At 44.8% G+C, this 24,911-nt stretch overlaps 1 protein-coding gene across 1 annotated transcript in view; it reads left to right on the top strand.

The window, feature by feature from the left end:
* Positions 1-24,911, top strand: part of LOC144699769 (multimerin-1-like) — a 62,278-nt gene that overhangs the window by 21,051 nt on the left and 16,316 nt on the right. The window contains exons 3-6 of the mRNA XM_078571029.1: positions 5,149-5,255; positions 11,999-12,094; positions 15,028-15,201; positions 18,841-20,883. Coding sequence (XP_078427155.1) covers positions 5,149-5,255; positions 11,999-12,094; positions 15,028-15,201; positions 18,841-20,883 — 2,420 coding nt within the window. The remainder of the gene's footprint in view (positions 1-5,148; positions 5,256-11,998; positions 12,095-15,027; positions 15,202-18,840; positions 20,884-24,911) is intronic.

Raw genomic sequence — 24,911 nt, 5'->3', positions numbered from 1 at the left:
TTGGGGTAGCTGTGGGTAGGGCGGGGGAGGGAGCAGAGTGGAGTAGGGTTGGGGTGCTCGATTGACTGACGGTTCTCTCTAAATATCTCTCTCATCAGTTGCTAGGAGATAGGAGGCAGTGGGCTGAGTGGCCTTCGCTCCCAATGGATATCCATTTACTACCACCCACTGGCATTGCTGTCATCAGAACCTGACATAGACTGCACCATTTTCTCCTTCTGTCCTTGCCACCACTACTCCCCACACCCCACCCTCCATCTCCTCTCATTACTGCTGGCTACTTGTTAAGGACTGTGACAAGGATGATTTTTTTTCTCATTTTCTCGCACAGTTTCCGACAGCTGGCTTCCTGCTCTGCTTTGCAGGGTCATATAAGAGGCTGAATTAAGCTCCCATTAGTGGCAGTATTTATACAATCTGTTGGCATTTCTAGACTTTCCACTGTTAATGGGGTATTAATTTGATATGAAAACACAAGCCAACTGTTCAGCTGAATACCAGCCACCATAGCCAGGAATAATGTGAGGTAATCCTGAAAATAGCTTCATTAACATGTTGAGCAAACACTTCTTTAACTCGTTAATGCAAAATTAAAGTTTCACTGCAGTTTATGATAAAACTCACAGCAGTATAAGAATCCACCTTGGTGTCAATAGAGGTCATTAACGGTTTTCCAACTAATAAGGGTGGTAGCTATGGGCCAAATTTTACGTGCCCTCAGTAGGGGGGGAGGGGGAGGCATGTAAAATGGGGTGGGTCCCCATGCCACCACCCTCCCATCCCCCCAGTGCTCATCCCCGTAATACAGAGGGTAGGCGGGCATGAAATGGGCAGCCCATCCATCATATTAAAATGACCAACTAAGGGTCAATTAGGCTTGTTATCAAGCCTATTGGCCCTAATAATACGCCGCCCACACCATAGTACATCTGGCGTGGCCAACTGGCGCTGGAGTGGGAATCCCAATTTTTAATCTGAAATGGTTAAAGGGTGGGAAGGGGCGGTGGTTGCTTTTCGGGGGCTGCCCTTTGCCAATCGTGGGGCTGCCCTTTACCCACTCCCTCTCTTATACCCACCCTCTCCCCCTAATTGCCCCTGTCCCTAACACTCCCAAAACCTGCCCAGCCCAAGACCCCAGACTTATCTTCTCCGGGGATCCACAGCCTTGTGCCCCGCTCCTCACCTGCAGTCCCAGCAGCTGCCACTGATGCCTTCCTGGCGCTGCAAGGCCAATCAGATTGGCCGGCAGCTCCAGAGGGCAGGACGTCCACCTCAATGAGGGGTGGAGCCCCACTCAGCCCTGGTTAATGAGCCCTGCAGAGGGTCTGCAGAGGGTCTGCGGGGCTGCTCAGAGTGTTGTCGGTCAAATTCACGTTGATGTGGTTTCTGGGGAGGGATGGGGGGGGGGGCATGCCATCCACACACCCACCACCACCTCCCCCCACCACCACCACCACCGTATTATTCAGCCCTATGTTTTTTTCTATTCATTCTCAGGATACAGGCACCACAGGCAATGCCAGAATTTACTGCCCATCCCAAGTTGCCCTTGAGAAAGTTGTGGTGAGCCATCTTCTTCAACCATGGTAGTCTGTGTCGTAAAGGTGCTCCCACAATCCTGTTCCAGGAATTGATTCAAGAACAATGAAGGATCCGCAATATATTCCCGACACAGGATGGTGTGTCTGACTTGCAGGAGCTTGTGGTGGTTGCGTTCCATGTGCCAGCTGTCCCAGGTGATGGAGGGTGTGGATTTGGAAGGCATTGTCAATGAAGCCTCAGAAGAGTTGCCCAAGTGCAGCTTGTGGATGGCACACATTGTAGCCACAGTGCATTGGTGGTAGTGGGAGAGGATGTGGTGGTGGATGATCAAATAGGCTATTTCTCCTGGATGGTGTCAAGCTTCTTGAGGGTTTGTGCAGCTGCACCCATCCTGGCAAAAGGACAGTTTATCACCACACTCCAGGCTTGTGCCTTGTAGGTAATGGAGAGTCAAGGGAGTCAGGATTATGTCTGGTTTGCTTTTGCAATTACAGAATTTTTTTGGCTGGTCCAGTTGAGATTCTGGTCCATGATGACCCCCAGGTTGTTGATTGTGGGGACTCAGCAATGGTATTGCCATTGACTACCAGGAAGAGGTGGTTATATCTTTTCTTCTTAGAGATGGCCATTGCCTGGCATTTGTCTGGCATAAATGTTGCTTGCCACATATAAACCCAAACGTCCAGCCTTTTCTGCATGCGGGCACGGGCTGCTTCATCCTCTGAGCACTTCAAAATGAAGTTGAAAATTGCGCAATTACCAAAGTACAGGTGATGTAAAGAATATAGATGATGAAGGTAAACATTTCACAATGCAACAAGCTGATTTTTATCCTTTCATGGGATGTGGGTATCACTGGCAAAGCCAGCATTTGTTGCCCATACCTGATTACCCTTGAACTGAGCATTTCAGAGGGCAGTTAAGAGTCCACCACATCACACTGGAGTTATGACAATCAATGATTGTTTCATGGTCACCATTACTGAGATGAGCTTTCAACTCCAGATTTATTAATCTGAATTTAAATTTCACCAGCTGCCATGGTGGGATTTGAACTCACATACCCAGAGCATTAGCCTGGGCCTCTGGATTACTAACTCAGTGATGTTAGCACTACATCACCATCTCCCCTCAGAATGCATGCTCGTTGTCAAATTCTAACACAAGGGCGGGGATTTTCCAGCCGCCAGGATTGTGCGGTCCTGCCGAGAGTCAATGCCGAATCTCCTGCGGCAGGTCCTGCCACAACAGGGCCGGAAAATCCCAGCCAAAATCTTGCTCAGTGGGAGACTCTGGCATGGATCTATGCTCCTGAATTTCCAGTGATGAATGGGGGGGTGTAGTCAGGACATTGAAAGTCAAAAAACTGACGTCCATGCCCAGTTCTACAACTATGCTCCCCTCAAAAACAAACCAAACAGGGAATGGGCTCTCGTAACATTTCTCCTCCTAACCCTTCATTGACCCTTAGGTACCAGTTCGAGGCCTGTCTGACAACAACAACTTATATTGTTATAGCATCTTTAACGTAATGGGCATAATTGAATGCTCCTGCCCTCCAGAAGCAGACTGGGAGGTGGGGAAGTGAGGCATATAATTGTGTAGACAGGTACAGGGTGGACAGCCACCATAGCGGTATTGTCATTGGTCTGGTATTCCAGAGACCCAGGGTAATGCTCTGGGCACCCAGGTTCAAATCCCATCACGGCAGATGGTGAAATCTGGGAAATCTGAATTCAATAAAAATCTAGAATTAAAAGTCTGATGTTGCAAAAACCCAACGGGTTCACTAATGCCTTTTAGGGAAGGAAATCTGCCATGCTTACCTGGCCTGGCCTACCAGCAATGTGGTTGACTCCTAAAATGGCCTCTGAACAAGGGCAATTAGGGATGGGAAATAAATGCTGGCCTAGCCAGTGATGCCCCCATCCCATGAATGAATAAAAATCCCCTTGATTAAGACCTGGGTGGGGAAGGTCGAAGTTGGTCTTCCAGGGCCTCATGCCACCACCACTGGTATTCTACCAGCAGCAGGGTTTGGGAAGATGTATGCCACATGGCAAGGCAGGGTTGCCAGGTATACTCTGACGGCTTCCCTGTAGGCTCAGAGGAGGGAGGGAGCTCTCCCTGTGCCTCACGGAGGACTGCATCAGAGGCAAGATTGCCTCCCCCCAACTCCCACTGCTAAAAGAACATCCATTGCCCTTAACACTGTCCCCCATCCCCACCAGCTGCTCCCTGCACCCCAAACGCCCCCCACCCTTCCCCGCAGGGGCCTACTTGACTAGCCCAGGTGAGCTCACCTATCTCCTGGGGCCTCCATTTTTGCTGCTGCTCAAGGTCATAGCATTGACCACCATTCCCAGCAGCTACTTGGGTTAGGTGAAAACATCACCTTTAAAGGCACAGAAACCCCGGCAACAGGCAGCTAACTGTCCCATCGGGGTCCCCCGAAAAGGCTGTGACAGGGTCGCCACCAGTTTCCGGCCAGTGAATGAAGCCACAAGTATGGCCATTAAATAGAGCCCAACGAAACATCCCAAAGCACTTCACAGGAGCAATATAAAAGCAAAATTAAATACTGAGCCACATAAGGCCATATTACAGCAGAAGCTTGGCGAAAGAGGCAGGTTTGAAGTTGTGTATTAAAGGAGGTGAGAGAGACAGAGAGGCGGAGAGGTTTAGGGAGGGAATCCCAGGGATTGGGACCCAGGCAGCTGAATGCATGGCCACCAATGGTGGAGCAATTAAAGACCCAAGATGCTGAAGAGGCCAGAATCAGGTGGGTGAAGATATCCCAGAGCGCTGGAGGAGGCCACAGAGATAGGGAACGGCAAGGCCATGGAGGGATTTGAAACCAAGGAACAGAATATTAACGTTGAGTTGTTGCTTGTCTGGGAGCCAATGTTGGTCAGTGAGCACAGGGGTGAGATGTAAATAGGACACCTGGCGTGAGTAAAGACACAGGTTTTTTTTTATTCGTGCATGAGATGTGGGCATTGCCAGCCCGGCCAGCATTTATTACCCATCCCTAGTGCCCCCTAGTTCATAGGGCATTTAAGAGTCAACCACATTGCTGGAGTCACATGTAGGCCAGGCCAGGTAAGGATGGCAGATCTCCTTCCCTAAAGGGCGTTAGTGAACCAGATGGGTTTTTATAACAATCGACAATGGTTTCATGGTCATCATGAGACTTATAATTCCAGATTTTTATTGAATTCAAATTCTACCATCTGCCATGGCAGGATTCAAACCCAGGTCCCCAGGGCATTACCCTGGGGTCTCTAGATTACTAGCCCAGAGACAATACCATTATGCCATCACCTCCCCCGTAGTAGAGTTTTGGATACCCTCAGGTTTCTGGAAAGTAGAATGTGTGAGGCCGGCCAGGAGTGCATTGTATAGTCAAGTCTAGAGGTAACAAAATGGATGAGGGGCCCCATGTTTGATGACCACTGGATTCTGGTATGGTAGATCACCAGCTGTATGGCTGATCTGGAAGTGCATCATGCTTAATTTGAAAAAAAATAAGATTGCCTTGTTAAAGAAAATAGAAAATTAAAAGCTGTTTTCCACACTAAGCCTTCTGGATGTTTCTATTTATAGATACCAGATGCAGAGCCGCCCAGCCTACAGAATGAGGCACAAGATAGTGACATCATTGGAATGGAAGTGCTGCCCTGGATATACTGGAGCTAACTGCCAGCCTAAAGGTCAGTATTGAGCTTATCAGTCTGAGTGCTTAAGCCCAGGCCTTAGCCCATTTAAGTCCCATATTTAACTCTTGTCACTGACTCCCCCTTCTTGTTTTCAAATCCCAACACAGCTTTACTCCTGCCTATCCCTGTAATCTCAGCCAATCCTGGAGTACACTTGGCGCTTTACCAACTCTTATCTTACGGGCACGATTTTAACTCTGTGTAAAGTAGATGTGTTTTAAACGAGTTAAAATTGAGCCCATAATATGTCTTTCCACCACCCCCCCAATCCCCTCACCGTGCTTCACTATTCACTTGACCATCCCAAACGTTGTCACCTTCACCACTGTCTTCAGGTCTTCTCCAAACCTCTATTTTGACAATGTCTTCTAACACCTTCTTACATATCATCCACTCCTTTCCTATTTCTTGCATAGTATGATCACCTATAATCACCTGTGAAGTAATTTTGGGCATTTGACACATGAGCGGCACTAAATAGCTGTAACTTATCATATCATAGAATTTTGCAGCACCGAATGGGACCATTCTCTCCCATGCACCTGGTCTTTGAAAGGGCTCCCAGTTACTATCGCTCATTTGCTCTTCTTCAGAAAACTTGTCAAGCATTCCCTTTTAAAAGTTATTATTGAATCTGTTTTCACCACCCTTTCAGGAAGTGTCTTGCAAATTGTCACAACTCACTATTTAAAAACAATTCACCTCATCTCCCGAGAGGAACACAGTTAACGTTTCAAGTCCGTATGACTCTTCGACAATTCTGTTGAAGAGTCATACGGACTCGAAACGTTAACTGTGTTCCTCTCCGCAGATGCTGCCAGACCTGCTGAGTTTTTCCAGGTATTTTTATTTTTGTTTTGGATTTCCAGCATCCGCAGTTTTTTGCTTTCACCTCATCTCCCTTCTGGTTCTTTGGTCAATTAACTTAAGTCTGTGTTCTCCAGGAAGCAAACCCTGGTGGAACCAGTTTTTTCTTATTTACCCCATCAAAATCCCTCATCAGTTTGAACTTCTATTAAATCCCCCCTTAACTTTACCTGCTCTAAGGAGAACAAGTTCAGCTTCTCCACCCTCCCCACCTAAGTGAAGTCTCTCATCCTTGGTATCATTCTGGTAGATGTCCTTTGTACCCCCCTCCAAGACCTCCATCCTGAAGTGTGGTGTCCAGAATTGGACGGATTCCTCTAACTGAGGCCAATTAATGATTTATAAAGGATTGTCATAACCTCCTTGCTGTTGTACCACCCTGTCTCTATTACAGTCTAGTGCAAGAGTATTTGGTGCCCTTGGCAAACCCTCAGACTTGCGTGCCCCCTCACCACCAGCTCCAACCCGCCCTCAACGCAATTAACTTTCAAAAATGAATATTGTGCGTTGGAATGAATAAAAAAATTGCGTTTATAATTACAGATTTATTTTACCTGATAAAGGAGAATAGCATTGTTCCATGCTTTTCACGGGATTTGTATTAGAAGAAATGTACATTATGTGTGATGTGGCTCACATGATATAAGACTGTATGTTCCTGCAACAGCTACTAGATGATTTTATGCACAATTTACACAACCAATAATCATTACGATAGAGTCAGATAGATCAAATTACCTTCTTTGATATTATTTACTGGTTTGCAATTTTGGAATAGTCATTTGATGCATAAATTTGTAAAACTGTGGCATAAACAGAATGAGGAATGCAATATGAAATTTCAGGAAAGACTGCAATGTAAATACATGTAAATCTATATGTACGCCAGTATATGTGGAAATATATCAGTAGATCTAGGCCTTTCATTCTCAATGCTGAAGCCTGTTTGTTTACTCATGTAGTTTCATGAATAGCTTATTGAGATTTTTGCTGCAGCCCCCAAATTTTGCCACCCTACCCAACCACCTAGATTGCTTAATCGCTGTACCGGCCTGTCTCTATTGAAAAGCTGCAGTATTCTGTATAATTATTTTCAACAGCTTCATCAACTTGTCCTGCCCCTTATGTGAAATGCAACTCTTATCCTTGATCTAAATGAAGGGCTGAACATGAATGTGAAAATCAAAACAGACTATTAACACAAACACACCAATGATCTACCAGTATTTATGTGTCACTCAGGCTAGCATTTTCACTGCCTCTGGGACTTCTTATGCAAAGTTACAGTATTTGGGCAGAGAATTTCACTAGATGTAGATTAGTGTCGGGGCAGAATATTGGACTCGTCGGGCGGGCACGCGCCCAACCTGAACAAGCGTAAAATGACGCGCGATGACGTTGGGCGAGCGTCCCGACATCATCGCGCACTCGTGCGATATTTCGGTCAGCGGGTGTGAGCGGGAATTGGCTGCGCGCCCGCCGACAATTAACAGGCCTATTAAGACCATTAAAGGTCTAATTAAATGAAATTTTTCACTGCCCCATCCAACCTTACAGTTGGTGGGAAGGCAAGAAGGTCAAGCGGCCTTTGGATTTTTTTGCGAAGCCTCATCCACGGGCGGGATGAGGTTTTGATCAGCGTTTTAAAAAAAAATAAAAATTTCTCAAACTAATTTGTAACACATCCCTGCTCATGTGACAGAGTCACAAGAGGGGTCATGTTATTAACATTTTTAAATTCTTTATTTTTTTATTTTCAAAAAGCTCCAGCTCGCTGAGGCAGCTCTGTGCCCCAGGGAGCTTTTACCACGCGCACTCGCGCGCGTGTGCAAAGTTCCGCGCTCGCCCTCCTGCCCCCCCGGCCCCACACAGGCAGCGCTGAGCATTGTAGCGCGTAATTCATGCTGGCTGGCCGGTAAATGGCCAGCCGGTGTGAAATGGTGGTCGTGGCCCAATAGCGGTCAGCGGTCTGATCCGCGGCCGTTCACGCTCACCCCCGCCGAGCCCGCCCGACAACCGGAAAATCCTGTTGCAGGATTTGGAATAAATGAATTTGCCCCCTCCGCCTAAAACCCATTGCAAACTGGTGCAAGTCACTTGTCTTCCGTGGTTGCCATTTTGAGGGAAGATTCTGAGTCAGGAGCTAAGGTTTTTGACACATTGCTTGATGCTGAGCTCAGCCTCATTGCTTATACCCACTCCATTACCAGGCCGCCTTCTTCAGCCTCCTCAACATTTCCCACCTCCGCCCTTATCCCTCCCCATCAATGCTCTGGAACCCTAGTCCACATCTTCATCACCTTGAAGCTTGACTTTTTATCCCACCAGCCTACCCACCTCAGCTCTCCACCAGCTACAACCCTTTCATAACATTACCTCACCCACGCACATCCCTGCCTCTCATCATCCTGCTCCTTGCCAGCTCCATTGGCTTCCCGAGCCTTCCAATAGGTTTCAAAATTCCCATCCGAGCTCTCAATTCCCTCAATGGCCTCTCCCCCATCTTACCTCACTAACCCCCTCAAGCTTTACATCTCCTCATGCACCATCTCTGACATTAAGCTACCCCTCGATCTGCAGTATTTACCACTGGCAGCCACTTGCCTAGCAACTATACTTCTGTCCTCTGGAGCTCGCTGCCTATTTTCCCACACATTTCTTTCCAAACATACATTTGCCCCTTCTCTCTGGCCCTCGTTTTCCTCTTGCCTGCCATCCACAATTCTCTTGTCCTTCTCCTTTAACGTGAAGCACTGAGGTGACTGCCTGAACATGAAGGAGGTAGATTTCATTTTGAAATTAATGGAATAAAAATCAGGAGGACTTGACAAAGGGCCTGAAATCTGCTCCGCCAGATCAGCACCCAGACAGTGAAGTCAAAAATCTACTCCAAGGTGTTGTAGAAATTGAAAACTAGGCCCCACATGGTGTTATTCAGCATTCTCCTACATTTAAGTTAGAGCGGCAATGTGTGGCCAGATTTAACACTAATTCATTGATCTCACACAATGCATTACACAGTACTTGGCAGGCAAATTGCATGTTATGCATTAATTGGACGTTGCCATGCTATCTAAGGCCAAGCCTTAGAGTAAAGACTCGGGACTCACCTGGGGCTGAAGTTTGACCGGGGAGGTAGCATACGGGAGTTGGATTTGCTTTTAAGTCAGAACCCTGTCCTTCTCCAGAGGAAGTCGATTAAAGTTAAGATTTTCAAGTGGGTGAGCCCCTGATTGGCATGGAGAAGGGTTTCCCGTCTGTCTAAGGACGGCAGGCAGGCCCTCAAAGCTGGGGGGCCAATGACAGGAGCAACCAGCTGCAGTACTGAGAGGTGCCTCAACAAGAAGGGGCCCTCTCAGCCACTTTTTAAAAAACTTTATTAATAAAGCAGAGAAAAACAGCCTGTTGATGGGGAAGCCCCTCTATAAGGTGACCTTTTGCTACACCCCCACCCAGCAGGCAGGCAGGGAGGGAGGGCCTATAGACCTACCTGGAGCACTGCCCTGCGCCCCCCCAACCAACCCCTCTACCCCACACCCCCAACCCCCCACCCCACCTCACCCCACCCCCAGCAGCACCCCCCCAGCACCCCCACCCCACACCCTCCACCCCACCCAGCCAGCCGCCAACTGCCCGCCTCCAGGCAGTTGATCTGCACCCGTTGTGTCGGGATACCGAAGGCCTATGGAAAATTCCAGTCACTCATCTTTAAAAAGGCTCATAATGAGCCTAACTAGGGCATGGCACCTGAAGACAGAGAGAGATGATGAGACTAATTGCTGGTCCCACCTTGTGGAGGTGGGCAACCTTCCTGGGCCCTGGGTTTGTTTCCCCCAAAAGGCCTGGCATTGGGAATGACATCCTGCAACTGACAACATTGCCCAGTGCCCCGTATTTTTGAGGCCCCTCCATCTCCATTCCCACCTTGGGTTTGGGGGGGTGCTGTGGTAGGGTGGGATGGGGAGGGGAGCAAAAATTCAGTCCTTGGTTTCAGTCTATGTGCAATTTGCAAAAGGACGAGGAAGAAGTGTGTGTGAAGGGGGTGGGAGAAGATTTACTAACCTCTTAGAGCCTTGTATTTCCCCCCTGCTGTTTGTGTAATTATTGTCATCCACACTTTTGCTATCACTTGGCATTCCATCTCTAATTACCATGCTAAAGCAGCTCCACAGATAATGACAAGTATTTACCACCCGTCAAGATCAGACTTCAGTCCCTTCCCATTAGATTGTAAATGAGATCAATGCAATTTTCGATCAAGATAAACAATTCTATCAACATCTTGTAATTTTATTCGTGCTGAAATTTTTTTTGTTATTTACTCTTTCCCTGTTTTTTTCCTCTCTCTGTTCTTGCTGGTATCAATCACTGATTCCAGAAATCTAGTGATATTTGGTCCTGGCCTTCGCCTGTCAGTAAACTCCTGCACTGATCCCACAGGATCAGGGATTCCCTTCTTATATAAACATGGAGTGGGCTCCTGTGTCCTCAGAGGTGTACCTCAGACCCCCCACCCCCAGTGAATAGGCCGTAAAATGTGGCTTTGGGTACTTGGTCTGCTAAAGGTGGAATTTTTGTTTTGGGGTCCTGCCATGAGCATGCTGCATTGGGGTCATTGGTCCTTTTCACCTGGACAAGAACAGGATTTACAAAATCTTCAGGTACCGAGGCCACATTAGAGACCTGGACCCGAAAGGTGGGTGCCATTCCCGCCTATCAGAAGACTAATTAGCCTGCGTACTTACGGTAAAATGGTCCTTGGATGTTCTCCCATGCCAGGAACGTGTGATAAGCCTGAGTGTCCCTGTCTCTACCCCCCACCACTCCCCAACACCACCCCCTGCAACCGATCCAGTGCTGCTGCTCTTGCTTGAGTAGGCAGCACCTCTGCCCTTAAGAGGACTTTGCAGAAACTCCTGAAGAAGTGTAGAATGTGGCCAAATTTGCCGTCTTTTCTTTCTTTCTCTCAGAAGTTGTGGATTTTGTAGAGTGATCAGTTGTACTGCTTTAACGAGAGACCTTTAAGATTGAAAACGCCTCCTGCCCACGATAGCAATGCTGAAGGGCACAGTTTGAATATTTGGATTGGAGGTTTCCGAAGGGACTCTTGTCATTTTACAATGTCAAATGTCAGAGTCTGTGGAATATCTCTCCAGCTGAATTTTCCCATCCTAAGTTTGCCCCGGATTGGGCAAACTTCCAGCAGAAAATTAGGTCACTGAATATTCATGTGATTTACTGAGCTAATTTGAGCTGCACTCTATTCGTTGGGCAACACTACAATCCATTCCAACAAGCAACAGCTGTTCATTTCTAGTTTGATGTTTTCTGGTTCAATGACAGCCATCGGTTCCTAAAGTCAAGCTGTCCAACACCAGCTGCAGCTTCGGATGACTTCCTTGTGCTATCAGACCCTCAGCTTATGCTTCACTGTGCCATGGGGTGCCAACTTTGAATGGACCTCTTCCTGAAGTGACCTCCTATTATCACCTACCCATTCGAAGTACAATTTTTCGATCCTTCTCAAATATTTTTATTACCAAGAAATGAAAATGAAAACTATGCATTTTTTTTTAACCCCCTCCCCTCCCCCTGCCACCCCTCCCCTCACCCCCTCCCCTCCCCCCAAGACTTAACTCCTGAGTTGTTCACAGCAGTGTCCTGGGGATTAATTTTCTAATCCTGGAGACTCCAGGACAATTCTGGAGGGGTAGCTACCCCATCTGTGGTCTTAGTGAAGGAGATGCAGGCTTGCTCCATGCCCTACATTCCTGTAGCATTTGTAAATGATATCAGAAAGATGTTAGTGCTTCCTCCAATGTTATTTTGCGATTGTTATGATGAGTTACAAACTTCTGTTCTATTCATAGACCAACATTTAAGGAGACAAGCGGAAGAAAATCAAGCTGAGAGTCAGACAACTGGAGCTCATATGCCCCAGGAACCTCAACAGCCTCTTGATGCAGGTCTGGAAAACCCTTCATTATCTTTTTATCTTGGGACCAAATAATTAAATGTGATTATTAGGAAAACTTGTTACAGAGAAAGACAAAGCACACTGTTTGCTACATTTATTCAGTTCCAGGACCTGACATAAACATTAATCACCCGTGCCTTACATAGATTGATCTACGGGATAATCAAATTGAGGTGTTTAAGATGATTAAAGGAATTGGTAAGGTAGTTGGAGAGAAGCTATTTCCTCTGGTTGGAGAGTCCAGCACAAGGATAACCTTAGAGCCAGGCCATTCTGGGCTCATGCTCAGGAGCAGTTCTTCACACAAAAGGTAATGGAAATCCAGAACTCTCTCTCCTCCACAAGGCTGTTGAGGTTGCGGGGGTCAATTGAAAATTTCAATTGATATTGAGATTGATAGATTTTTGTTGGGTAAGGATATTATGAGATATGGAACCAAGGTGCTGTTGAGATACAGCCACGATGTAGTCGAACTGGCCTGATCGGCTGAATGACGTACTTCTGTTGCTATGTAGACAGTCAGCATTAGGACCCACCACTGCTTTGTCCACTTTTGTTCAAGCAGAAAGCATGCCACACTCAAATTTCCTGTGCTGCATGATATTGATGACCCTATGTAGGAGGCGCTTGTGGGCATGCAGGCTCAGCAGGAAAATCAAGAGGCAAAGAGACTTGATGGGGTTAGGTCACAAGAAAGCCCAAATTCTGATGTAAAACTTAAGTATCTTGTGTTGTTGTGGAATATCATTCTGGGGTTCACTCGCAGACCTGTCACAAAGCAAGTTGATAATTGAATGAAAACTGTTCACGGCTAATATTCATACAAAGAGTCAATGCACAACTGGCTCTGAGAGTAATTTTCTTCAAAGCCTAATTTAATTAGGAAGAAAATAGAATTAAGACACAAAATAATTGGGAATTTATGATTACAAGACTGAATGGAGGTCAACATGAAACAAACAGGCAAAGCCAGTTACAGCAACAAAGTAACAGTGCACAGGAAATTAAAGGGAAATATCTGATCTTGTTGGGAAGATGAGCCATTCACTGCGATTCAAGCTGTGCATTTTACCAACAAAATATCTCATCTATTCAGCAATCTAAAACAGCTTTTGCATCCAGATCATGGGCACAGGAGTCAATAGAGTTCCTTTTTCAAAATTGGATACTCTCTTCCAATAAAATTAAAGGAATTATGGAACGTGATTCCACAATCCCTGCCAGGTCTAAGTCACTCTTCTGTTTTAACCCCCATTAAACTGACAGCCAATGGAGGGGAAGGTTGGGCGGGGTTAAGTAGATTGCCTGGCAGGTACCTACCCTGTATCTGACAGGTAAAATAGGTTAAATACTGAGCTTGTATTTATTCCAGCACCTGGTATATTCTACAGGCTGAGTTTTCTGCTCCTTCATTGGAAAAAAACCTGTTCTTACAATGAAGCATAATTTGCTGTGGCAGAGAATTTAATGGTGACTTGCAAGCTTGGGTTTTTATAACATTTTTACTTGGCAACTGCAAGTTTATAACAGTGCAGTGAGCGAACCAGGACATCAGGGACATGAGTTAACAGGGCAAGCAACAATGCATCTCTTTAACAAATTGAAGGATTGTAAAATTAACAGCACAAGAACTGAGAAGAAAGTGTAAGTTAGAGTGGGTGAATTCAATGTCACAATAGGTGCAGAGAAAGAAATAAATAGGGAACGAAAGATTGAATTAAGAGGGGGGGAAAGAGATGGGAAAAATATGAAAAAATGTAAAATTTAAATGTAACTTTTTTATATCTCCAACAATTAAATCCTGAAGGAATGAAGCCCCACATCTGTAATTGTTAAATATCAGAGCCAGAGAGGTTGATTGGCAGTAAGTACATTTATCACAAATTGAAAGGGCATTTAAACTAAAATGGACAGGCTTGACTTTCTGTGGTGAGTTTAATTCATAGCTACCATCAAATACAGCAATGTCACACCATTCAATGCAGTTCAATATTGATGCAGTCGTGGTTTGCCATTTTCATGAAGCTAATGATGAGGTGACACATCTTGGACAACATATTTGGCCCAATATATTTTTAGCAACAACAATTTGCATGTACAGCCGCCTTTCACATAGAAAACCACCTCAAGGTCCTATGCAGAAGCATAAAATAGGTCCTACCTGGGTTGTTTTGTTTTGGCTTGACAGAATTACGGTTTTTGGCTTCAAACTGTCTGAAACTGCCCAAATCCAGTGTTGAAAATCAAAATCACCAACGCGTCTCAATATTTGTATCCCTCTTTAGAAATTCCTAAATCTGCCATTCCTGCATACCTTTTGTGGATGCTTTGTGGTTGTGTTTTCCCCCCTGCTCCATCCCTTTGTTGAAATATTTGGGTTGGGGGCACTGATAATATATTTTGAATAAGTGGCTTTCAAAAAGTCAATAAAAAGAATTAAATGCTCTGATAACGGATGCCCGTTCAATCCATCATGACGTGGTCCTGGGAGAATGTCACTGAATTAAACAGTTACCCAGCTGCTTCCATGTCCTGTGTCCCTTCCAATGTAATTGTGATTGACAGCAAGACCCTTATTCAATGTACCCCTGAGAATATTTCACCTTACAGTATCTTGACATTCAAATCAAATACATTAGCAATGTTAGGGAAGATATCTGTGCTTTACATAGGGAATATGTTCAAAATGCAAATTTCGCATTGCAGGTGTAGCAGCTTTTTATATAAAAGGCACTAAAGTGGAAGGCAATCTTTTGATCTGGAAAAAAGATAGATCTTTATAAGATAGAAAGCATAACATCTCTCACAGGAGGTAATCCTCCTTCTGCTATTGTTCATATAATTAGATATTGTGCTTGAAATGTGTGTGTAGTCTTAGCCCAATGAATCATAACTTTAATAGCTCATTTTGATGTTTTAAAGCATTAACGGCAAAATTCAGCGACAAGCTATATAATCAGGAAATTAAACTGGGCCTACTGCGAAAGAAGGTGGAAAACATTTCTGCCAACATGAATGATGTGCGGATTGTGCTGTACTCTCTGGAGGGAAAAATAAATGAAGATAAAGGGAAAGATCTGCAATCAACCTCAAAAGGTATGACACATGCTTCAAGATTGCAACAGGGATGTACCTTCGAAATTGGGCAGAATCAGATCAACCTCATTAACACAGATCCCACTGATGTTCAGACAAAGAACCTTCCTTTCTTCATTCTATCCCATGCCTCATGGCACATGAGGCAGACGAAGCACATGCTTATGTCTGATTCCATGGCTAGTTTTCCTGAAATATGTCTGCAGCCTGTCACCAGGGGCTTGAGGGGCACCACTGCACATCAAGCATGACTAACCAGGAGACTCCTCCACTCTTACCACCTGCGACAGGTGTATTGGAAGGATTTACAGGTTAGTAATCAACTTGTCTGGCCCCGTTATGAATGCACCTTCCATGGCCATCAAGTCCTAGAGAGAGACTCAAACCCAGAGCTTTTGGCTCAGAGCATGAATGTTACCCCCTGCACCTCAAGATCTCTGTGATGAGACAGAAACAAACTATCCCCATCTCTTTGTGGAAAAAATGGCTGATATATAGGTATTGCCAATTGGGGCTGAGCAGTCAGACTTCAAATTCTGAGAGTGTGGATTGCAAATTTCTTTGAATCATCAGCTGAGTTGCTGAGTGTTGGCTCAGTTGGTAGCACTCTCACCTTACAGTCAGAAGCTTCGGGTTCAAGCCCCATTTCATCACTCAAGCACAAAATCAATGCTGACGCTCCAGTGCAGTACTGAGGGGGTGCTGCAGTGTGGAGGTGTTGTCATTCAGATGAGATGACTGAGGTCCTGTCTGCCCTCTCAGGTGAACATAAAAGATTCCATGGCTCTACTTTTGAAGAAAAGCAGGGGAGTGATTCCTTGTGTCTTGGCCAATATGTATCCTTCAATCAAAATCACAAGAGAAACCAGATTATCTGGTCCTTATCGCATTGCTGTTTGTGAGAGCTTGCGGTGTGCAAATTGGCTGCCACATGTCCTACATTGCAATAATAACCACAGTTCAAAAATATCTCAGTGGTGTCAAACACTTTGAGACATCCTTGAGATTTTGAAAGATGTTATATAAATGCAAGTCTTTCTTTTGCTTTTTTGAATCTGCAGTTCAGGTGCAGGAGGTAATCCTGCCATGTTATGAATGGGACCTGCCTCCTCAGGACCAGCTTGCAAATGATGTGCACGCAGGCAGTGTTCACATTTGCACATCCTTCCAATCCCCTCCCACCACCACCCCCTACCCCGTTGTCAATGCAGTCACCACCATCCCCACCCCAGTCTGCTCTAGTCCGGAGAAGGATCCATCCCTCACCAAGCTAAGAATGAAATCGAACTAAAACTGGATCCAGGTCCTGATCTTCTTCCCATCGGTTCCATGGCAACCCAATCAGAATTGTGACATGAGTTTAGTGAAATGGTCGAGGAAATTTCGCCCCCGCAACCCCACCCCATTCTCCACCCCAATTTGCTTCAAGTATAACCAAGAATGAGCTGATGAAGCTGTCTTTCTCCTTCAAGGAGGATGCCTGCATCCAGTTCTGACATGCCTACTCTGACAGCAGACAAATAGGTTGTAAATTTTACAGTGGGCTGCTGGATTGATGTATGCTGCTGTCAGTTTGATTAACCCCACATGGAACTGTTAACTCATTCTTTCTTTTAAAAATGTGGTGCACTTAACTCGTCTGGCCCGCACTGCAAATGTGTTTTGCCTGTCCCCGCAGATACATGAGTCCCCATACAATCAATGGAAATTGACTGAGCTCTGCAGCTGCAGAAGGTCAAAGGTCTTTTGTTAAATTATGTATCGGGCTCCTTTTAGTCCCAGTACAATTGAGTCCACAGCACAGAGCCGAAATTGCCTCGTTTCATAGTCAGATATGTTTGTGACCCAAGGCTCTAAAAGGGCTGGGCTATCAAAAGACTTTGGAATGGGAAATTGTTGGATAAGCTTTTCATTGTTTAGAGAATTCCTGTGAAAAGAAGCTGCATACCTCATTTGATTTAAGAGATGTTCAACGCTGTGTCGTGGAGATTGCTCCCTTCTTTGCAAAATGTACTCATTCTGACACAGCTGGTTCATAAGGTGTGGTGCATGAAATTGGAAAGCACAGAATCACACCTTTTTTTTTTGTTCAGTTCCATCCATGGTGACCTGAGATACATTGGAATAGACAGCATGGTCTGTAGGAGAGGAGAGAGAAAAGAAATTGCAGCAGAGTTAACAAGGCAGTGGAGGGGGGATGGAAATATAAAAGAGCAAACAATAGGAACAACTGTAAAGAAAGTGAATGTGAGGAATGTACAAGTATTATTATAGGGCATTAAAGAAGAGATAACACAGATTTTTTTAAGCAACAAAAAAAAAGGCTAAAATCAACACTTAGGGCGGAGGTTAGTAATTGGGAGAGTCCTCAAAAATGGTAGGAGCTGGCAAGTGGGTGACACTTTAAGATTGTACCTATTCAAATCCAGTCAGACAGTACAACACTAATTAATGAGAATTACTGAAAGAAACAGGATGGTTTTCAGTCGCTGTTAACAGCAGCACAATATGCTCCTTCACGCTGAGGGGGTCAGGTGTGGTATGGTGGTGGGGAACTACAAGAGTTGACTGGCTTGTCACAAGAATTTCTGTATCTCAGGTCAAACTCTACCATATATGGGAATTCCAGCAATGTGATAGGAAATCTGACATACTCAAGGCAATAGACCTGCAAAGGTCTTAAATCCCTTCATCGTGTTTTGAGGTTTAAAGATAACTTCTCCACAGAAAGAATCTGGAAAATGTATTAATTTCAAATGCTCAGCTTTAAAGCAAAGTGCATTCACACAAGTGTTAAAACTAAACATGGAAATAAAAGGTTAAAACATTAATTTCCCCAAAGACTGAAAGCAATAGCCAATTTAGTAGCTTATTACACAAGCAGTTATGATATAATGACCTAGATAATCTGTTTTAGTGATGTTGGTTGAGGGATAAATATTGGTCAGAAACCAGGACAATTCCCCTGTTTTTAAATACCTTGTACCGCCACCTGAGAGGGCACATGGGCCCTCATTTTAACATCTCACCCAAAAGCAGCTTTGGCAGTGCACACTCCTTCAGTATTGCAATGAAGTGTCAACCAAGGTTATGAGCTCAATTCTCTAATGCACTTCTCAAACCCATGGGTTTCTGAAATCAGTTGAATCAGAGGTGAGCATGCTTCCACTGAGCCACAGTTGACACCTACATGCTATCTTAGATTTACATATTGGGTAGCCCCTTGATATGAGATGTTTGACCAGTTAGAGGAGTGACCACCAGTGCTACATCTGTGAGAACATCTAAGAAAAGACCACAAAATTGTAAAATCCTCCTTAAGTGAAAGATGGAACTCTGTGTGCTTCTCTGAAATGATAGAATCTAAGGAAGGCACAACTTTGAATTAGATTCAGAAAATCTAATTTCATTTGGCAGATTGTTAATTACTGAGAAAAAATGGAACAAAGATAAGAAAGAGAGATTTCCCATTTGAAATTGTGTATTGTGTTGATGGGAGAAAGTTAACACAATTCAATAAAACCTGATTGGTTCTACATGCTTGCCAATGGACACACAATCACCATGTTAATGATTTTCTGTCAATGATTTGTCAGCGAAGAACCACTCCTTTAAATTGTCTTCATTTCTTTGTTTCAGCAACTAAATCAAAAGGGATTCAGGAGCTGGTAAAAGAACTTGTAACACAACAAGTTCAGTCGTTTCAAAACAACATGCAGGAGATGGTAGCTCAGCTCTACAAAGCTATTTCAGGTTTAACTGAGGAACTTGAAAGCACCAAAGAAGCAATCAATCAGTTAAATGATACCATTTTGTCACTATCTGAGAATCCCCACTCCAAATCAGTGAAGCAAAATCTCTCAACTGGTACTGAACTACAAGAGATTAGGGATGAAATGAAAGTACTTACAGCTTATGTATCAGTGGCTTGTAATGATACATCTCAGAAGCTAAATGAAAAGCTCAAGTCTTTTCAAGCAGAATTGGAAAAGGAACACAATAGGATTGGCACTGTCTTTGAAACCATGAACCATACCTTTTCACAGGCAAGAGAAGCTCATGAGATGCTGGTCTCCAATCAGATGCTCCCAGATATCACCATCCCCGTGGAACAAGGAGGGCATAGAGAGAAAAGCTTCCAAAAGTATTTGCTCAATATCACCGAAAATGTCAAAATGCAGGGCCGCCTAATATTCCAGTTGTACACTGAAGTAAATGCACATGGATTGCAGCTCTCCAACCTCACGGATTCAGTTGGCAGCCAGCAGGACATGCTGACTGGAACTTGCCAAGAGATGGTCGAAGAATGCAAGAGTAAAGTGGACATCCGGATGGACCAGATGGAGAACCGAATGCACAACTTAACCATGACATTCTCTGATACTTTCACCTCATTAGATGATATCCTAAGCTCAATGAATGAGAGAATCAGCATTTTGTCGTACGATGTTGAAATCCTTCAACCTGTTACTGAAGGGCAAGGGCCGCTCGTTGAAACGGGTGCCGCTGACCATGGTGCTGCCGCTGTCCATGGTGCTGCTGCGGGTCTTGGTGCTGTTGCTGACCATGGTGCTGAAGTTGCGGCTCTTGCTGAACGTTTAGACATTCTCAGTTCTACGGTGGAGAGCTTAGTTGCATTTGTCAAAGATACAGCAGAAAGTCCACAGTTTGGAAAACAAAACCGATCTGGAGATGAGACACTCAACGGGTTTCTAGCTGAATGCCGTCTCGAAATTGAGGATAGCCTGAATGATACGATGACGGTTATTAACGATGCTGTCGATTCCATGAGAGATGGTTATTACATCCTGAAAAATAATGTCACTGGCCTAAGGCAATATGCTTTGGAACTGTATCACAAGAGTATTGAAAAGCAGAAGGACGTTTTGACTGTGATCCCACTATTTACTCAGTTGAATGCCTCTTTTATGGTGCTGCTGGATGACATGGTGAGGCACCAGAATGCTTTGAAAATTATAGGTGTCCTCCAGGATCTGAAGGACAATGAGACAAGCTTGCTTCCAAATCTAATTACGATGTCTCAGTTGTTGAATAGAACTGTGGCCAGGATTGAAGATCACCAACAGCAGATGCACCATTTGCAAGAAAATGCCCTTCGTTCCCCTCCAGAAACTAAAGACAATGAATCACGTATTCTGGCACTTGAATCACACCTGAGCTCTATAATGGCAAGCTCAAAATCTTTACCTAAAATTAAGAAACCCAAAATAACACAAGGCAAAGTCCAGCTTGCTCCTCCAAAATACCAGGAGCTGAGCCGCAAAGTGTCAGGATTGCAGTCCAAATGGGTTAACCTGAATGACCGGCTCTCCCAAATGAAGGTGGAGACAGGGAATACCTGGGGATTTTGTCAGAATTTGTCCCTGTTGGTAGCTCAGGTCAATGCCAGTATTCCACAGACTGCTTCAACAATGGCAAAGCCAAACATTACCGCCCTTCAAGAAGACCTGAGAGACTTCATGCAGTCTATCAGTGAGACCTCTGTGGAGATCTTTTTCACTAATATTACAGTGTTTATGGATAAGGCCATCTCTAATATTATCAGGAATATTACAAAGATCCAGAAGCAAATAAAAGTGTTATTCAAGAGACCAAGAGCCATTAATAATACAATCAGTACTGGAAGAAGCCAACGATATGCTGACAAGGACGTTGGTCCAGGTAACTACTCTAATTTATTATTTTATACCTTTCTTTCAAGAACTATTAATGTTTATGCAGTTACTCATCCAGAGACGGGACATAGATCAGTCTGTGACTGAAACCCAGGTTAACTGATTAGTAAAAGATACACATAAGCAGGAAGGAAGTATAAGTGCCATAAGACAGTCATCATAGCAAAAGTACTAGTGAATTTACAGAACAAAAATTAACAAATTAGAGCCAGGCCATTCAGAGGTGATGCACAAAGGGTATTGAAAATCTGGAACACTCCATCAAAAACCTGTTGAGGCTGGGGATCAAATGAAAATGTCAATGCTGAGATTGATAGTTTCTTGTTAGGAAAGAGCATTAATGGTTATGGAACCAAGGCAGGTAGATGGATTCAAGATGTAGATCAGCCACAAACTTAGTGAATGCCAGAGCAGGCTCAAGGAGCTGAATGAACTCCTCCTGTTCCGAAATGTAGTTGGTCACGTGGAATCCCGCAATGTTAAATGCTTTATGTACCCAATATCTGTGTCCCTCCCATTTGTAATTGAATGGGGTAGAAATTCAATGTTATCCAGGTTTTATGGGCATAACAATGGTAAATTGAGTGACAGCAAGTTGTGTGCATGATTTGCCTGGGTGTTTAGATCACTGATAAATTTGGCATGGCTTTTCTTTAGGTGGCCATGATAAGCACATGAAATGAGCACAGATTTTGTTTCAGTATTGAAATAAGGTTCCTGCTAAAATTTCTGATTGTTTCCATAATTGGTTAATAGTAGTTGGATATTGTGTTTCCACAAGCTCTGAGCTTATTTTCAGGACTGACAGTGAGTTAACCTGATGTTACTTGCAGAAGAAGCCTGCAGGTATTTTATTTTTTAATTCACCTTAAGAAAGAGCCAGGGAGAGCAGGTGAGCTCCTATTGACTCCATATTGAGTCCGCACCTGCAATTGGCCAGTGTTTGACTGTCTCCCAATTATGACCCCAGTCCTCTCCATGGAGTGGGATGAGACATGCTCGCATTTCTTCATCCAAAAGGTACACAGGGAGAGTCCTGTGATCAGTAGCCTGAAGGAATGAGATGGCTTTGTAAATTCATTGCAGTTAGATAAGCAAATCCTTTTTATGCTAGATTGTATGACGTAAAACCCACAAACACCATGGCTTCCAAGTCCTTCCTGTCCTCTGTTACAGAGGTCTTTGACAACAGTGCACAGGAGAGCCTAGACAAACTGTTAACGTTGGAAGAGCTGACTAGGGCCCTCCAATCCTTCGAGAAGAGTTAAACTTCTGGAAGCGATGACTTACCTGCTGTGTTGTATTTGACTCCATGGGACTGGGTTGGCCTAGGCCTGCTAGAAGTGTACGAGAGTAGCTTCTGACTTGCAACATGTCAGAATCCATGAGGTAAGGCATAATCACCCTCTTCTACAAATGGAAGGGGAAAAGGGAGGAAATTAGAAACTGGCAGCCCATCATACTGTTGAGTGTGGATTACAAAATTCTGTCCAGTCATTGCACAGTCAAATCTGCTCTGGAGTTGGTGATTCACACTGACCAGACCTGTGCTGTACCGGCAGGAAGATCTCTGATAGCCTCACACCATTTTGGAATACGATTGCCTACGTGCAGGACAGGGGAGAGGACACCTGCCTCATCAGGCCTGCATGATGGATGTCCTGGGGTTTGAGGAGGGAATCCACAACTGGATTGAACTCTCTACACAAACATCAGTGGCACAGTTTCAATCATTGGGTGTGAATCAGAAAGTTTTCTGATCAAATCTGGAGTCATGCAGAGCTGTGCCCCCTCTCCCCTGTCCTGTTCATAAGAGGGGTGATGATCCCTGGAAATGGAGGCATGCAGGTAAAATCCTCCCTGTACATGGATGATGTTGCCATCTTCTGCTCAGATCCACTGTTGGTGCACAGACTAAAGAGCATCTGTGATCAATTCAAACTGGCCCCGGGAGCCAAGGTAAATTGCGGGAAGAGTGAGGCCATGTCCTTTGGGAACTGGGATGACTAATCCTTTGTCTTTTTCATTGTCTGGTCGGACTACCTGAAGGTGCTGGTGATATGGTTCAGAGGGACCATGACATGTGCTAAAAACTGGAAGGAACACATTGCTCTGTTAAAACAAAAATCTGGAATTTTGGAGCAATGCTCCCTCTCCATTGTGGGTAGAAACCTGGTCAGTAGGTGTGAGGTGGTGTTGCTGTATGTGGCACAAGTGTGGCTCATTCCTCAGTCCTCCACCGCGGCGATCACCTGAGCCATCTTCCACTTTGTCTGGAAGTCGAAAATGGACTGTGTTTGCAGGGACATGATGTACAAACCTCTAGATAAAGGGGTAAAAAAATGCCCTCATCCTGATAACCACCTTTGTGTTTGCATACCAAGGATCCATGCAGCCGCACACTAAGTGCCACCAAATGCTGAGGTTCTAATTGTCCCCGGTATTGCGAAGGATGAGTCTGGCCACATTGCCCAGGAACGCTCCAAGCAATTTAACCAGGCCGTGCCATCTATCCCTTGGAGAAAAGTTTATGCTGAAAAGCATCTTTGACCACAAGTCCATTAGGCAGTGGTCTGCATGTAGTGACCTAGAGGCCTTGCGGGAAAAGGAGATGCTGGATCCTGTTGGATGGTTCCCCAAGCAGACTGTCAAAGTCACTTGGCAGAATGCCTCATCATCAGTATTTTCAAACACGCACCAAGACATAGCTTAGCTGGTTGTGAGAAAGGCCCTCCCCATCAGATCCTTCTACTCACTTAGAGCCTCACCCCCTCCACACATGGTCCTTGAGGTGGCTGTGGTGGGGACGATCCTGTCACACACCTCTTCCTGGAATGAGGCTTTGCAAAGTAGGTCTGGAATGAGATGCAGTGGCTTTTGTCAAGGTTCATCCCGAGCTGTTCCCAGGGATTCACACCAAGACAAATATCAACTGCAGCTGGAGGACCATCATCTTTGGTCTGCCCAAGGCTTGCTGGTCTTCCATAACAAAGAGTTGTCCTCGACTGAGTGTTGCAGACTGGCACATTCTGAGGTCCAGGACTACGTGCTGACGGATGCATTAAAGCTTACGGCAGCTGCTGCAGAGGCGCAATGGGGAAAGGTCACTGTCAAAGGCGTTTCAGCCATAGTGCACCGAGGGACTAGAATCTGTGTAAAACCCCTCGTGCTGTACGCCTGACATAGAATGTACATTGTGAATATCAAGAGTATTGAAGTTGAATAGAGGTACCTCAGGGTGGAATATGCTGTATGGAGGCAGGTTGAATTTTATTGCATTTTCTGTCATTCTGAAGTCAAAATTATTTGTAATGTACTTTTACAAATTTTATGACTAAAGTGTATTTTGGGGGAAAATAATTACCTCCCCGGCTGTGCCAGAAGACAGCTGAAGAGAGTGAAAGTGGAGCAGGAGCAAGAGGGATGCCCAGAACGGCACATTTACGGAAGGGTAGAGTGCACCTTTTCTATCCACCTGTGAAAGTGATGATGAAACAGGTGAAATTCTTCGATAGGGCGGTTACTGTCTATAGCAGCTTTCCAAGTGAAAACCATAAAAGTTATCAAAGACTATTATGAGAAGGTAAAGAGGATTCTAGATGAGGATGGTGAGGATGATGAAGACTAAGATCATAAGAAATAAGAGCAGGAGTAGGCTATGTGGCCTCAAGCCTGCTCTGCCATTCAATAAGATCATGGTTGACCTAATTGTGGCCTTAACTCTACCTTCCTGCTTGCCCCCCATAACCCTTGACTCCTTACTGTCAACAGTATATTCCCAGCCTCCACTGCTTTCTGGGGAAGTGAATTCCAAAGTCTAACGGACCTCTGAGAGAAAAAATTCCTCCTCATCTCAGACTCTGATATAGGTTATGAGGACTCAAAAGCCAAAGCTAAGCATCAAGTGCACAGGACCAGAAAAGCATTAGATGAAGAAAGGGAAAAAAGGGAGTACGAGTATTATTCTCATGGGAATTTTGCCGGGGAAAGTGATGACGATGCGCGTTAGTTACA

The sequence above is a fragment of the Cetorhinus maximus genome, chromosome 1 (assembly GCF_964194155.1).
Source record: "Cetorhinus maximus chromosome 1, sCetMax3.hap1.1, whole genome shotgun sequence".
Lineage (NCBI taxonomy): Eukaryota > Metazoa > Chordata > Chondrichthyes > Lamniformes > Cetorhinidae > Cetorhinus > Cetorhinus maximus.
This window is presented reverse-complemented; position numbering and strand designations above follow the sequence as displayed.